We start from the raw sequence: 16549 nt of genomic DNA, 5'->3' as shown, positions 1-16549 counted from the left end.
TAAAATAAAAAAAAAAGGTCTTCTAGTAACTTGCGCGTGAATTCAATTTAAACTGCGATTCTCATTATATACTTTTTTCAGTGATTTCTCTTTGTACGTATGGAGCTGCCAAACACAGGTTACCATCAACCTCACTACAAGGAAACCAGGGTTATGACTTGACATTCATTTGAATCCGTGTTTAGTAGATTGTAACGTTATCCAGCTGCGTCGAAAACACCAAGTGGACCGACTGACTCATAAAACGGTATTCGAAAATGCTGTTTTGAGGTTAAACAGGGCGCTCTGGGTCCCTTCCTCTTCACACAACAGTGAATACAAGCAGGGCTACTTCAGCAGAAGGTGCAAGAAATAATGTGACTTAAATAAAAATAATTTAAAAACACCCTTTAACAGCTAAGGACAGTCTGAGGTGATACACAGTGTTCACATTTCATTGAGCGGTGCCGTTGGGATGCTACCACATTACCTGTCCGTACACCTTTGGCATGGTCGATTCTCCAGCGCTCCGGCGGCTTCGATGCAGCGGGAGGGCGCCGGAGTCCCGTCCGCCTTCCACCGCACCAAGAGCGGCCAGTCGCAGCGCTCGAGCCGCGGCGCCTCCTCCATCCCCGTCCGGTAACTCCTCATTTGCGTGTATCGTGAAATATCCTCTATTCTGCGGCAGCATGTAGCGCTGCTCCGGGTGAAGACGAAGAGTCGACGTGTTAATTCCAGCAACCCAGAGGACTAATAAATAAAACGAACACCGAAGAGAGGACTGCATCTTGCCTGCTTGTGATATCGCCATGTTTGTGTATGTTTGGCTCCGGGCTGAGGTAAGACTGAAGAGCTCCTTCTACTGGCGGCGATGTCGCTCTCATGCTGTATTCACAAGCCATGGGAATGTCGGGAAGAACCGGCCTCCTGCACACAAAGGCTGTTCACAAGCCTGCGATTGCTCCAACACACTGTCTTTTTTTTATTGAGACAAAAGCAGGCGAGAAACACACAATGACGAACATAAAAATAAACACGAATCAACATATTTTTAAAAAACCGACAGCAACAGTCACATAAAAACAGACAGAAACACAATATGAAACCGACAACGCCACATTATCAACAAATATATCCCGTATCATCAAGCCTAGCATGAAAAATATACATGAAAAAATACTCCATCCTAATTCCCGCTTTACAAATTGATTACATTATTATGTGAAACGTTTGGAAAATGTTATTAAGTTAAATTAATATATCATACACAAACTCTTACAAACTCTCAGCAACAATACACTTCTCACTGAGGGTGAAAATATAATCTAATGTTAGAATAGTAAGATACTGTTTATATCATAGAATTAGCATATTATATTACATAATACAGAAGTAGAATTATTATTATTATTACAGATTTCTATAGAAACCATAAATGAGCCTTTGCAAAGCATGCAAAAATATTTAATCTATTATTATTTGTCTAAATATAAGACTTCTCACAAGAAAACAGAACTGTTTTTAAGTTTTAGGTCGAACTAGGGTTTGGTGATATGGATAAAATCCTCTATCATAATATGTATAATTAATATCACAATCACAAAGCCATACTTATAGGAGATTATATGGAACATCAATTGAGAGTTTTTTAATTGGATCAAATATCTAGATGTGAATGTGTTGTTAAGGTTTTTGTCTAATCAGCAAATTAAATCAAATTGCACAGTACTTCACCAGATTGAATCAAAATATACTGGCCTGTTCATTGATTTGCAACATTGCCAACGGTGGTTTAATAGGAGCAGAGACATCGAAGGTATAGCTGCCTCGCTACAAACAATATAGCAATATTTCTGACAGTTCACAACTCTTCATGAACAAGCGCCTGCAATATGCAGGTCTCACTGGGCTCATGGGTGGTAAATGTTTAAAGGGCAACAATCATTTGCAGGAAAAACTCTATGGCTTCTTTATAATGGCTTCTTTATAGCCTCAAATGACCTTAAAAGCATTGTCACTTTTAAGTCATTGCTTAAGTTCCTGAGAGACTCCAGTGCTCTCTGACAGGGGATCATTGCTAAACATTTGTTTTCTCTCTAAGTCTTTCTTATATGCTATGGTGTAAAGTCGAACCTTCCACATTTTCCATGCAACTCTGCAACAACACCAAGACACATTTCTCTACACTGTCTTGACTTGGAGATTGAGTCAGGAAATGTTATCCTTAATGATTGTTTTCTTCAAGGATCACATTCATAAACATCCTCCAAGACTCCCATTCTTTCCTGTTAAATATTTGAATGAGTTAGATAGTGATTGGACTCCCAGTTCCACAGGCGAACACAGTTGGTCTGTTTTACAACAACGCCAGGTATAAGCCATGGAGGATGATTTAAACTGTAACTTATTGAATACAGCTTGGTTCTTTTCCATGACTTTTGGATCTCGACTTGCATTATTATGTCATCTATATTTTGTTGTTGTTGTTCATCAATAAAGTATCTATCTATCTATCTATCTATCTATCTATCTATCTATCTATCTAGCAAAAGATTATGCAAAAACAATGGTTGCTCTCCATTCATCTTAAGTCTGATTTAGTCATATCAAGTGATATCTGACACATTTACAGTCTTTTTAGCGTCAAATTTAGCTGTGGTGGAAGTATAGTAACAAAAAGAGAGACTATGGCACTAAAAACACTGCAACGTTGAAACATCTACTTGATTTGATTTGACTTCGTAGTAACTCAAGATAGACTTTTGAGTACATTTTTACACAGATGGTGTTGACCTGTTAACCTAGCTTTTTTTCCCAGCAGTCTTAAAAATCTATATATTCTATACTATACTTAGTGCTAAATAAGTAATTTATTTAAATAGAGTAATTAAGGAAGATACTTGACATCAACTAGTTTCTACTTCATTTCTCCCCCTAAGTAGCATGTGTTTTACAAAGACAGACTTTCTCAGAATCTCCACAGCAATTATTACCGAGCTAATGCTACAGCAGGTCTGTGAGCGAGCAAATGTATGGATGTCAACAGTTTGCCACCTGCTAATGAGAGCAGGTGGCCAGCTTTTTACTTGTTCTTACTGACCTATATGGTATGTAACAGCTGGAAACACAAGCAACTCAACCATCTGCTAATGCTATCCGCACAGCAGGTCACACTGTGTTTCCATTGTAAAAACAACATTGTACACCTTTTGACTGAATAAAAAACTTCTAAGTATTTATACATATCCATGTTTCTGGCATATTTAATCAATTTTCTTTGTGTTTGAGATTAAAAACACTATGTAATTTGATAGCATCTGCAAATGCTAAGCTATATGAAGCAAAACTGCATTAATCCCTATTAATATTATAAGAGCTAGCAGTTCTGTGAGGCTATACTTAAGCACACTGGCACTTCAAGCTAAATGCAAACACAAGAATGGCAGTATGCTAGAATGACAATGCTAACATGCTGATGTTAAGTAGGTAGTAGGCTAATGTTTGTCATATTTACAATCTCAGTTAAATGTGCTAGCATGCTTACCCTTGCTAATTAGCACCAAAAAGTAGGCTATAGGCTGACGGGAATGCCATTAGTTTTGCAGGTAATTATTTGACAAATTCAAATTTGGATGTGATGATTACTAGTGGAAAAATAAAGTGTTCAAACAGTCCATCCTGATATATATACACTAAATTTAATGACAATCTATCCAGTAGAGACATTTGATTAAAAAGACAAAACGGCAGCCTCATTGCCTCATTGAAAGTCTGTGGTGTTCATTGTATGGGAACAATGAACATAAATAACAAAACATACAGAACATATATATTATATATAACTTTTAAAAATTATCGGTGCATATAAGACAACATATATGCCGATATCGATTTATCTGTTTAAGGCCAATATCGGCTGATAATATTGGTTAAGTGATATATCAGTCTGGCTCTACTTGATACCTTTGTTTTTGCACCAAAACAACATGTGAATTATTTTTATAATTTTTTGTTTTTGTTGTTATAGTAGACCGACAGGAAACATGGGAGGGGGGGGGGGGGGTGACATGCAGCAAAGGACCTCTGATTAGGATTCGAACCGGGGTCGGCTACATCTGTGGCATGTGAATTATTGTAAATTGAATTTATTTACATTTATGAAATTGTCTTTTGTTTACTATATGAATATAGGCTATTAGTTTTTGTTATTACACATATTCCTGAATGTATGAATTTACTCTCTTTAGCCTCTGTTGCTGCTTTATGGTTTTATTCGACACACTGAAATAATCCACTTTGCTGACACCGGACAGCAGCATTGATCTGCAGTTAAACCCACTGCTTCATCCAGTATCCACTGTGCTTACAGTGTAGTTCTAATCTTCCTTTGTATAATCCCATTGATTTAATCCAACCAGGCTACATGGGGTAAAATGTGTGTATGTGTGTGTGTGGGGGGGGGGGGGGTTTGAAGTATCGCATGTCCATGACAGCTAGTTTGTGTTACAGACACATTTTTTATGTTCCAAAAACCTTCTTAATCCATACCTGAGAAAGGACCTGTCACTTTTACAGCAGCTCAGGACTTAATTGGTCATGTAGCTTTGAAATGTAGCTTGAGAATATATAATGTTGAGAATGAACTGTGTACTGTGTGAATTGCTATTTGCAGTTCTTCTTTTATTATTTATCTCCTCTCAGTGCTGGGAAGGTATGGTTTATATGCTTGAAGAGTCCTAATCACAAAGAAGCAATACAACATGTGACTGACAACAATTGAACAGACCATCACACCTCTGTTACAGCTACTTGTGTAGCAACCACAGACTGTACTTAATATATACAGTCTAACAACATATTGGCTGGTCAGTGTGGTTTCCCTCAGTGATGGATATGAGGGATATCAATTGCATGTTTATTGTATTGTATTACTCAGTAGTAGACTAGATGGGAGCTTTAAGAGAAGATGTTTTATATGAGTTCTAAAAATTAAAGTAAAATATTTAAGTTGAGCACAGCTCAAAGAAAGATATTGCCAATCTTTTGTAATCTTAGTGTTGGGGAATAACTAATTACATGTAATGGAGTTATGTAATTTAATTAGAAAATAGTGTCTAATTAAACTACAGTGAAAATGTTGATTACAAAGGAGGTTACATCTGAAGTCAGATCTGAGATTTTCCTCATTTTTTAATATTTAAGATGTTACTGAATATATATAGGCCTATTGTTGTTTTTAAATCTCTAAAATCAATATCTTTTATATTTAGTGAATAAATCATGACGTGGGCTTATTTGGAGAACACATGGGTTTAAATGGTGTCACAGTACCAATTAAGCTCATGCCAGACTTTTGACTTTTTTCATCAAATATCTTTATTTTATATTCCAAAATCTACATGAACTAATGAATACATTTTCAAATGAGAGATGAATCTTGCTTTATAAGAAATGATCTCCCTTTTTAAATCATGTCAGTATCCATGAATAACACCTGAACTTATATGTAATAAGTAATAAGTAATGTAATAAGTTACTTTGATTAAGTAATTGCAATAGTTACATTACTTATTACATTTTAAATAGGGTAACTAGTAATCTGTAACCGATTACATTTCCAAAGTAACGTTCACAACCTTGTTTACCAATCAGAGACAGTTACTCCTGTACACTTGGGAATACATTCCTGAATTTACGAGGAGTCCTGAATGCAACATGCCGGTGTCCCGCGCGCTATATTAACTTAACGTTGAACATTTATTCACTTTTAAACCAACTGAACATATTAACGATGAAATAACTGATAGTTCACCCTGAATATACACAATTACCTCCTCAACACAGACCTCCTATGTTTTGTAAGTAGAAGTTATGGTTGAAATGGGTTTAAAAGTGCTAGCTAGTAGCAGGTAAAGGTTAACAGCTAGTAACGTTATATTTGTAAACATAACAGATTGTATATAGATTTAGCGCTATGTTAGCTTACCTAAACTAAAGTGCTAACTAACGCTCAGTTAGCCTGCAGTGATAATAATAGCTTACATTACATTCAGTCATTAATAGATACTGTTGAAAGTACGCAAGGCTTTTTTTAATTCAATCATTTCATTATGGTGTTGCACTCACAGCGAAGTAGCTCAATAATAAAACATGTAACATTATATTTCATTTGTACCACACTGGAGTGCTTGAGTATTAATAACATAGAAAACCCCATGTTTTCCTGCACTGTGTGGCTCAAGTTATCAAGCCTCCACTGACTCCAGTCATTTGTTAGCCATTAACATTCATTAACACTAACTTAATCAGATACCGAACTTAACTGTCCAAACAATGAGAACCTGCTACAGTCAGTCATATATACAGCATCAGTCAAAGGCATCTACCTATTTATATTAGTGAATCACTGAAGTGTAGAGATAGTCAAGGTTATTTAGAGAAGTGATCATTTTTTATATATATATAAACATAACATATATTCTTTGCATAATCAATTATTTCCAACCCAGGAAAATATGTTGTAATATTTTGTGATGGAATTGAAGAGACTGACAATCAGTCATCAATATGAAGTGACATTACAGAGCAATGAAAGACGCAACGCCAACACCAACACCGGGAAAGCTGACTCCAACAGCAGTAAACAAGAGGGGAGTGAGCAACAGCAAAGGCCCTAAGCAGACAACATCCCTAGAGGTAAGAAGAGATAGATACATAAATAGATTTTTCAGTGCATTAGTTTGTTTGTTATTGAGCAACCAGTCATTTCCCCTTTTGCAATAGATGGAACGTACACCTGCAAATCAAGACAAATCTCCACCAGCAAAGAAAAAACTTCAGTCCAAACCATCCACTTTGGAATCAGATGACTTATTTGAGGCTACGGCTGTAGGTAGGTGCAATGTCATACTGCTGGTGACACAAAATATTGTGCAAGTCTGTGCAGTTGTATTAGAGAAAAAACATCTCAGCCTATAAAGTAATTCTTTATTACCAATTCTTTTCATACCTATACTTGTCTCACCATCTCATCTCTGTCATAAACAAACAAACTGCGGTTTCACACTGCTGCCAGCACTGGAAATAGGTCACACAAAGTGACATGTTGACTAAAAGTTGGTGTGAGAGGTGTGAAACAGGAACAGAATGTGTGGAAAGTGTGAAGTGAATAGTGTGACTGGAAAGTTTAGCTGATATCGGTTAGCGACTGTTCACCTCGATGATTAAAATAAGTCAAATAAACCTAATAAACACATCTGTGGTTATTATGGTGATTTATGTTGTAATAAGTAAATAGTGGAAAAAAATAGTGAAGTGAAACTATAAGTCATCTGAACTGCTTCCATGTTACAGGTGCAGGTAGAGAGGTCAGCATGCTGCTCTCAAAGTTTGCTGAAGTGTTAAGGTAGGTCACATATAAATAACTAGATTTTCAGTCTTACATTAAAAAAAACTGTACTCTCTTCATCTATTCTGGATTATCCATTAGTTTTTAAACTTGGGAAAAATATGCAAGAGGATTATAAGAATGAATGTGCTTTCCATCTTAAAGTAGGGAATGAAACACTACCTATTCTAGTGAGGTGCCGCTACGCAGGTAGACATTAAAGAAAGAAGAAGAAAAACCAAACGTGCACGCATTTTTAAATCCATAGATCAGTCTTACTCCTGAGGAACAAAAAGATATAGTGACTGCTGTAAAACTACTGGATGGATCGCTGTGAAATTTAGTGCAGATTGAAACCCTAATGACTGCAGAGCTCCCTTGAAGTCAAACTTCAAATTTTTCACTGACACCCCCCACCAGCTCAGTAGCGTAATTGTTAGTGTTGTTAAGACTGAACTGTAACATCATCATAGTCACTCTGTTTATCCTCAGTTTTTTTGGTTGCTCGCAGTGAGAGAGCTGCAGCAGATACCTCCCAGATGAAGCAGCTGGAGGGAATTTTGACAGAGGCTCGAAACCTTGAGTCCTACCTAAAAGAGAAGAAGAATCACCTGAGGAAAACACTAGCTGTAATTTCTGATAAACTGATGGGTTAAGTCTGCTGCTTGAACTGTTGCCTACTTGGGTTCACTTCAATGTCAGTGTGTTATTTTGTCACTTTTACATTTTTCTATTCTGAGGTGGTGTGTTTATGTACTTTATATGTACTTCCTGCAGTTCATATATTAGTCATACTGTATTACTAATCACCAAGCTTCATAAAATGTGATATTTATGTAACTATAAAATAATTTAATAGCCTATGTGTTTAGTGTTTGTTACAATTTCTTTTAGTAAAAATCTCATTTTGAAAAGTATTTATTCTTCCACAACATACAATATGACATTCCCACTATTGATTGACTTCTTATTATTTGTGATATATTCCCTTAAAGTAGGGAATAGGAGGTGATTCCTGTGATTAAAGAATACTCAAAGACTTATCTATATCCACCTGTGTCTTTTTAATGGCGCTGATAAGTGTTATCTGGTTTATAACATCTGGAGAAATGACCAGCAGAGGGCGTGAGTATGCCACACCATCAGTCAGCCTTGATTCATAAATTTACTTTAATAATGACTTGGATTGAATGTTTTAGAACATTTCAGTTCAGTATTTTTAAGGTGAAAATTGATCTGCAGTTGTGTTGTATAATGATCACCTTCAGTTAACAAACACACTGCTTATGGGAACAGTGAGCTGGAAGACAAATGCACATATAGCAGACGTTTCACTATAGTTTCTTTTTTATTGAGAGAGTATTCACAGTGTTTCACTCATGCATTTAGAAGCATACATTCTCCTTAAGTTTTTCACAGTCATTAAATTAGCATCACTTCTCCCAACAAATTGTGCAAAGAGTGTATTTACGTATCCGTATCAATGTCTAGTTCTCATAAAATAGTCATAAAAGAGTGAGCTGAATCTGAACATTTTTGTTGTGTAAAGGTGTTCATTGCAGTCACAGTGAATTGTATAGACTAGCTGAAAAGCATATCAAAATTATTTTTGCCCTTGCTTACCCCATTTTTTAAATTCTTAATTCGAAAGAGTATAGAAAAAACAACGTATTTACAACAAGTTTTCAACACAGCACAACAACAATAATACAGCTATAATACTGATAAACTAGCTTTGGTTTTGTTTTCACCTTTCCATTCAAAGTCCCCTTATACAATACATTTATATCGGGGTAGTGACCTCGACGTTCGCAAAATGTGTCACAGACAATATTTATATAGTGTTTGACTTCTGCCTTGACTTCCGTCTATACAGATGAGGTCAGTTCCTCATCAACAGTTTTTCTACTTTTATATATCTATGCTGTGGCATTGAATGTCCCATGGAAACCATAGGGGATGTTTACAGGTACTGCAGCCCTGCCCAGCTCCTTGAAGGTTTTGGCATCCAAAACCAGGAGGAATGTACTCTTGTCCTGAAAAGAAAGACACGGGGAAAAATACTTAGTGTTTGAACTTTTCCAGACTTCAAGAAAGCAAAAAAGGAATTGAACATGTGCATTTCAGTTGAAATGTTACAAAAGTCTTGCTATGTTCAATTGGCCTATTTGGAGAATTGGACTCTCTTAAAAGCAATCACATGTCCAAAATGTTGAACTGAACTTGACTGACCTTGTTTGGAGTGATGACCACAGATAAGATGACACCATCATCCTCCTCTGTGGCATTAGGAGAAGGTACGAAGATTGGTTCAGACGGATATAGACCAGGTTGTTCCCACACCTTTGAGAAAACAGTTACCTGACATGAGTCTTACAGTATAGTTTTCCTTTGCTGCAGTTTTGGCTGATTATGACATTACAGCTTGACACTCCAACTGTCTTGTATATGCTACATTTAAGACTACATGAAACTAAAATGATCTATTTTCACTATGCTGTTGCAGTTGGAAACATCCAAGGAAAAGTTTAATCAAATTCGACTCACCTTCATCTGTTTCCCGTTGAGATCCATCTTGATCAGTGTGTCTCCTACAAGGTGTCTGAAGCCGCAGCCATAGAAGTAGCGGTATGGGTGGGTGTTGTATTTGCCATAGTTGATCTGAGGGAACTCCAGACCTCCATATTGATGAAGGTCATCCCCATGGAGGTCCTCATGGGTACAGAAGACCTGCCCAGAGCAAAACAGTAACGTGGTTAATGAGACTGAGGAAACAATGTATTAAAAGAGATCATGAAAATAAGATGAAAAGGTTAAGAGGGAATATGTGTGCTGTTTGTGGGTAAAACATCATCGTAACAGTTCCAGTTTTCAAACATCTATGTAATATGTGAAATAGTATGTGCAGTTTATTAATACATGATATTTAATATGCAGTATGAAATGAGGGAGAAGTTATACTTTTAAATGATTTTTTAAAAATGCTTTTCCTTTTTACTCCACGTGTCCAAGGCTGTTTACCTTGTTCTCTTCAGTCCTTATAGAAGTGGCTGTGCTGTTGGCCCAGGTGTTCAAGTTCTGGTCGAAGGGCGTATTATGGTCCACGGTGAGAGGCAGAACGAAACGGCGTGGGAAGACTCTGCACAAAGTGTTGTACACCTGAGAAGAAAATAAGAACATCTTTTTAGCCCCAACAAACCAATGGTTGTTCAGCTGAGATAAAAGCAACTCAAGCACTCCAGTTAAATTAAACTTATCTTTACAGGAGTCGTTAAAGCGCAGACTGATAACTTGTCAGGTGTCGACCGTTTCTCAACTTGCTTACCTCATCAAGAGCTTCTCCAGACTTGCGGAGGTTCTGGACATTGTAGTTCGTGATTGCCTGGCCATCATCTGAAGCACACATATCCATGATTAAGAAGCCATCCTCCTCATAGGCATTGATCTGGTGGAAGGTTGACAGTGCCTTGGCATGGTACTTGACAGAGCTTACCTGGAACGGAAGATTGAACAGAGGAATGAAACACTGTACAGTACAGTGCAAACAGAGTGAATAGACTGCACTTTAGAGGTCAAGGTCTGACTTAGAGCCTTACCTTCCCTGTCTGCTTGTGAATCAGGTGGAAGATAGTGTTGAGCTTGGGGTCCCAGAGGAAGCTGTCACTGATGCTCTTCCCTGTCAGCTTGCCTGTCACAATCTTCAACAGGTCCATCTTGATGGGCTGCTCAATGAACACCACGTAGTTCTCAGACATTGCTGTGATGGATTGAGAAAATTTTATTAGTTTGAAGAATTGATCCTACTTCTCTCTGGATACCAATTCCGATACCTCAACTGAGTTTCAGCATATTCTGATACCCTATTCAGTACTCTGGTGTCCCCAAAGTTTGTCCCCAAAATGTCTGAGTTTTATGACATTGATAAAGAAGCTTTATATATATTGGTCACATCTGGCTGTTACCCAATCCACCTAATTAGGTCAGTATCAGCACCATCACTGATTATATAGAAGCAATGCATCCCTAAAGAAATAGCTTTGTTGAACAAACATGAAGAATGAATCTAGCAACTATAAAGGGATCAGTAGTAAAGCCTCAAGGGTGAAAGTAATCTAGTGCTTTGAGAACTTTTGCTTACCAAAGCTGTGGTAGTAGGAGGGTTTGGTCTTGTCCACAGAAGGAATAGAGCAGAGCACCTTGGTTCCCTCCAGGGTTTCCTCTGGTACTTGCTTGGTAGGGGGAACTCGGATGATGTTGTAGTATGCTCCTGTCAGTACAGAGATGATTTGTTTGTTGATTAAGGTCATCAGGCACATGGGGAGAAATGTTCTGTACAATAGTGTCACAGTACTCAGGCTTCACTGTATGATGCCCTATGGACAAACCAATTCAGTGTTTCTGAAAAACATACCTTTTGTGGTGTAAGAATTTCCCATGTTGTACGTTGTTCCATCAGGCTCAGTGTGAGGGTGGGCAGTGGCACCATTCACAGCAATAAATTTACTCCAGTCCACCTATTTGGGAGAAACACACAAGTGCAAAAACGGCGGTTGGTTTTGTCAACACTTTGTTTGTATTTTATAGCTTTATCTAGCAACTAATCCTGTCAACAGGAGTGACAGTAACCTGCAAGCCTGTTATAAATTCAGTTCATATTTTACTTGTTCATGACTTTCCTTAGTTTCATGTGTAAAATAACAGGTCAGAAAAAGAAACTGCTATGTACAATTATTTCTCTGCTGTATGTTGAACCTTGTATTCAACATCATCTTACCTTTTTGGTCGTCTCAAGTGTCTCTGGGTCCACCTTGTGCATGGCGTTGGTTTCCGTGCTAACATAATAATCACCTTTGTAGGTCACAAAGCTCACATTGGCATTATCTGTGGGCTCTAAAGGAAAAGAAGTTGTCAAGTTAACGGTACAACATAGCACAACTACTGTTCACTCTGTAATTCATATGCCTCTAAGCAAATGGAAGTAAACTGAAAGTAAACCAATAAACTGTGTAAGGCTAGTCAAGTTGGTCTTATTTGCTGTGTTGATGTCTAGGTTGCCATGCCATTTGATAAAGTACTCACTTGGTAATTCAAATCTTGACAGGAAACGCTGGAAGAAGTTCTTACATGGGTCTGGCATTGTGACAGTCCCAAATTCTGACACCGCAATGCGGTTGTACTCCTTGTTGGCCTGGTAACTGTCGCTGGCCAGGAAGCGGCTTTTGTAAGTCACCTGACCCTCTGAAATTCTGAACTGGTGCAGGAGAGCCATGCCATCAAACCAGTGGTTCAACCTGATGAGAATAATGGGAGAGAGCAGATAGGAGTCAGCTTTGTGATGTGGTGGCTGCATTAAATGTATCAACACGTTCAGATGTTGTGCTTACTTGTTGTTTCCGATCTCGAACTTCCCAGGGCCATTTCTCAAGAAACTCCCATTAATCCATTCTGGGATTTTGCCAGTGATTACGGTGTTGATGGGCTCCGGGGTGTCCTCCACAGAGCTCACAATCTTCTCAATGCAAGGAAGACCGTGCACATCTGTGAAGTGGTTGATGTTCTTCCTAGACTTTGATTTTTTTGATTTTGTCAGTGCTGTGGAAAAGAGTTTACAAATATTACTAAAATGTAGGTCACGTTCACATTTAATTAAGATTAATTAATTATAAATTTTAAATTTTAAATTGTGCATAGCTGGTAGAATCAAATGCTTACCTGGGGTATCATTGTGTTGATGTGCAGTCTTTTCCATGGCTGTAGCTTTGTCTCTTGAGTATGTAGATGCTTCAAAGGAGTGCTGTTGTTTCTCCTAGACTGGCACTGAGCTTTATACTGTCTTCCTGCCTGTGACGCCCCCCAGAAACACTCAGATAAGTAGGCAAGCAGACAGTGATTTCACGCTTATGTAAGCCTATAAAAAACAGAAGTACTTTGTGTTTACAAGGTAATACAAGAGATAACTTGTATTCATACTGATCACTTGATCTCCCTGACAAGTGGCAAAGCACTGGCAGCATTCATCATGCCACACTGTAGGATTCACCAATAAAAAGTACATTGTATGTACATTTTATGATTTCAGTGGGAACACTGAGAGGTGGACCTGTTTACTATCAGCACAACGGATGCAGGATCATGTGTGTTTCTTCACAGGTCATATATCCATAGGTCAGGGGGACTACAGAATCTAAATTACACATATACAGTTGGTAATAATTACCCAAACATGGTCAGGATCTCAGGGGGGATACACTTGATATGCAGATTGGGCTATTAGAGATGTCTTTAACTGGTTTACTGATCTATAGAAAAATAAGTGAAATAGGTCTTAAATATATTTGATTCAAACCCTCTTAACAACTCTCTTTTGAACTCACAGATGAGACCAGAGATCAATTAAGTTAATCTCCTAATATTTTGTATCTTAATATGACAGACATTACATGCCCTCTACACTGTAAGTGGTCTAAAGCCTACTCTAAAAGCTTTATCAGCTGACTTTGTGTTATCTATATCCACACGAATGAACATTGATAAACATTATGTGTAGTATGGGTGAAAGGAAGGGCACTGTGTTTTATGACAGCATTTGCACCACATGGCAGCAGTGAAACAAGTTCAATTTAAAGTTCTTAACCTCCCCCCAGTTACTACACTGAAACAATGTGTAGTGTACCTTTTTAAAATTAGGGAAACCACTTGATATTATAGGAAGAATAGTCACCAGACTAGCTTTAGATTATTTTAGCAAAGACTGAAAATTTAGCTCAGTTTGATTGTGTTTATATTAATACTTCCTAACCCTATAGTTTCACAAATGAAGGTTTCCTGCAGTATTTTATCATGGGGAAACAATTATTACACTTTTTTAAATTCAATTATTCAACACTTATTGTAGAAATTGTTTAGGTCATCTGTTAATTTGGTTGATAATAAGATGTGTCGGGATATGGGTGGCATATCAACTTAGTTTAACACCAAGAAGAATGTGTTTAATCTTCAATGTCACACTTTGGTCTTTAGTATGCAATGTGTTTATTTATTGTTAATTAATACGTTAATTTATGTGTTTCTACTATAAGAAATTCAGCTAAATGAAAGTTTGGATAAAAATGAAGTACACCTTAGTCTGCAGATACCAGGACTTTGTACACAGCTGAAGGGTGAAAATAACTCATAACCACTGATTTATGGCCTTTCAGTTACTGGTATTTGTCACATTGCTGTAGCACTGCATATAGTTGCCATACATTTTTGCATTATCACTTGAAATTGATGTGACTCGCACATCAAAATATTAATTACAGGTTCATCCAAACATGTTGTGTCGCTCATTTGGTAAAGATTGGTTTAATTAGTCAGAAGGGTGTTGATGAAACTGCAAATAATTCACATTGGCAGGCAGTCTGTTCAGGTGAAAATGGGTGTCAGCTCCACTGCAAGATTAATCTTCAACCGAGGAATCAGGATTTATAAATCACAACTTTGCCATAACTCACAACACATAAGGTTGCACTATTCACACCCCAAATTAATCAGTTCCTTTGGAGCCATGGAAATGGACAAAAAACTATTATTACAGGATCAAAAAAGAAAGTTTGTGATGGTTTGTATAAGATTTATTACATCTCAATTTACTTCATTTATGATAGCAGCAAGAGGACACCAGAGGTTTACAGCCAAACCTTTGTCACTGGTCCCAGTTTTAGGTCCTGTAGCACCACTCAACTCTGAGGAATGTTTTAATTTCACTATCATTTCATCATCAAGACTATCCATTATCCAGATGACATTATGTATAAGAATGACTATTCTGCTCATAGGTTTCACACTCTTCACTGTTAATCTGCCACTCTACAGTATGGACAGTTATGGACTAACTAAATCTTATCAGATGGGGATGCCTGAGACTACATTTGATCAAATACAGGTGCATGGCATGATGTGTACTTTGACACCAAAAAGATTAAGAACCACTGCTCTTCCACTGACCCAAATATAAATATTGAAGTCATGTTGCTACTTGAGCAGCTGCTGTGTAACTAATCTAAGAAATGACCACAAAAACAACTTGTGCCCTGCAGCAGGAACAAGAGTAGTTTGTATCTTTTGATTAAAGCTGTAGAATGACAGCTGATGGAAATATACAGTAACAAATAGCTGCAACTTCAACACCAAAAAGCCACTAATTGTCTATTAATAACCTACAATCCATTCCTCTTTACACAGTTGGCATAGAGGGTACACAGTGTTCTTGTGTTGTTCACAGATACGACTCACGGAGAACAGCAAGATCTTTCAAAACCACTTAAAGCAAAAAGAAACTTAAAGGAATTATTTTTTTCCGTGAATTTTGTGAAGTACATTTATTGGCACTCTTTTAGAGTTACATGAGAAGATCAATATTAATATCTCATGTCTGCAATAAGTATGGAACTGGAGCAAGACAATTAGCCTAGTTTAGCTAGAACCAAGGGAAAAGAGCTAGCATAAATCTCTTAAATGTGAAAAAATGGCCTCATTAACATCTTGTATTTAGTTGTTTTTTATGTGTATACAAATGGAAATGTAAAAAAAATACCATTTGTGGTGTTATTAAGAAGTTACATGTATTAATGTTATGTTATTAGAAAACAATAACCGGGTGTAGGTTAGTGACTTCCTGGAGTCACAGTAAACTTGCCAAGAAACGCGTAGATGGAGCCACTTTGTACAGAATAACTAGGTTGATGGATAAACTGTTGTTTGTCAAGACATAGTTAATTTATGCTGAACTTTATTCTAAGGTAGGATAAATGCCTCCTTGGTCCAGCTCTGTACTTACTGAACAGACCTGAGAGTGGGATTTATCATGTAATCTATTTCTCACAAAGAAAGTAAATTAATTAATTTCCAAATATGTCAAACTAATGATTTACAATAGAATATGTTGGTAAAATCAACCAGAGTCATGGTGATTTGTTTAAATCATGTAATGAACTAATGTACTATCATCATTGTTTTTACATTAAAATTTCAATTAAAAAAGTTATTGCACTGCACTTCATGGCCAGTTATTCCATCCTCGTAGGTCAACTGTTGTGTTACTGGCAGAATTAATTAATTGGCTACAAGTGTAGCAGAAAACAGCCGGGAAAGCCCAGCCACTCTTGCCCCAGGACAATGGATCAGAAATAGTGACTCTGT

The 16549-nt window shown here is 37.2% G+C and overlaps 2 protein-coding genes across 2 annotated transcripts in view; both read right to left on the bottom strand.

Annotated features, from left to right (window-relative positions):
• sorl1 (sortilin-related receptor, L(DLR class) A repeats containing) overlaps positions 1–795 on the bottom strand; it is a 93686-nt gene extending 92891 nt beyond the window's left edge. Inside the window, exon 1 of the mRNA XM_053320859.1 lies at positions 470–795. Coding sequence (XP_053176834.1) covers positions 470–790 — 321 coding nt within the window. The 5' untranslated portion in view covers positions 791–795. The remainder of the gene's footprint in view (positions 1–469) is intronic.
• Positions 796–8736: 7941 nt separating this feature from the next.
• Positions 8737–13155, bottom strand: bco2b (beta-carotene oxygenase 2b). Its single transcript, XM_053320858.1, has 12 exons — positions 13079–13155; positions 12751–12958; positions 12446–12657; positions 12141–12256; positions 11778–11880; positions 11505–11633; positions 10963–11123; positions 10692–10859; positions 10388–10525; positions 9914–10096; positions 9599–9709; positions 8737–9402 (listed from the first exon to the last, which is right to left on the bottom strand). The coding sequence occupies exons 1-12, from the start codon at positions 13113–13115 to the stop codon at positions 9286–9288; spliced, it is 1683 nt and encodes a 560-aa protein (XP_053176833.1). The 5' UTR covers positions 13116–13155; the 3' UTR covers positions 8737–9285.
• Between the last annotated feature and the right edge of the window lie 3394 nt (positions 13156–16549).

The sequence above is a fragment of the Scomber japonicus genome, chromosome 6 (genome assembly GCF_027409825.1).
Source record: "Scomber japonicus isolate fScoJap1 chromosome 6, fScoJap1.pri, whole genome shotgun sequence".
Lineage (NCBI taxonomy): Eukaryota > Metazoa > Chordata > Actinopteri > Scombriformes > Scombridae > Scomber > Scomber japonicus.
This window is presented reverse-complemented; position numbering and strand designations above follow the sequence as displayed.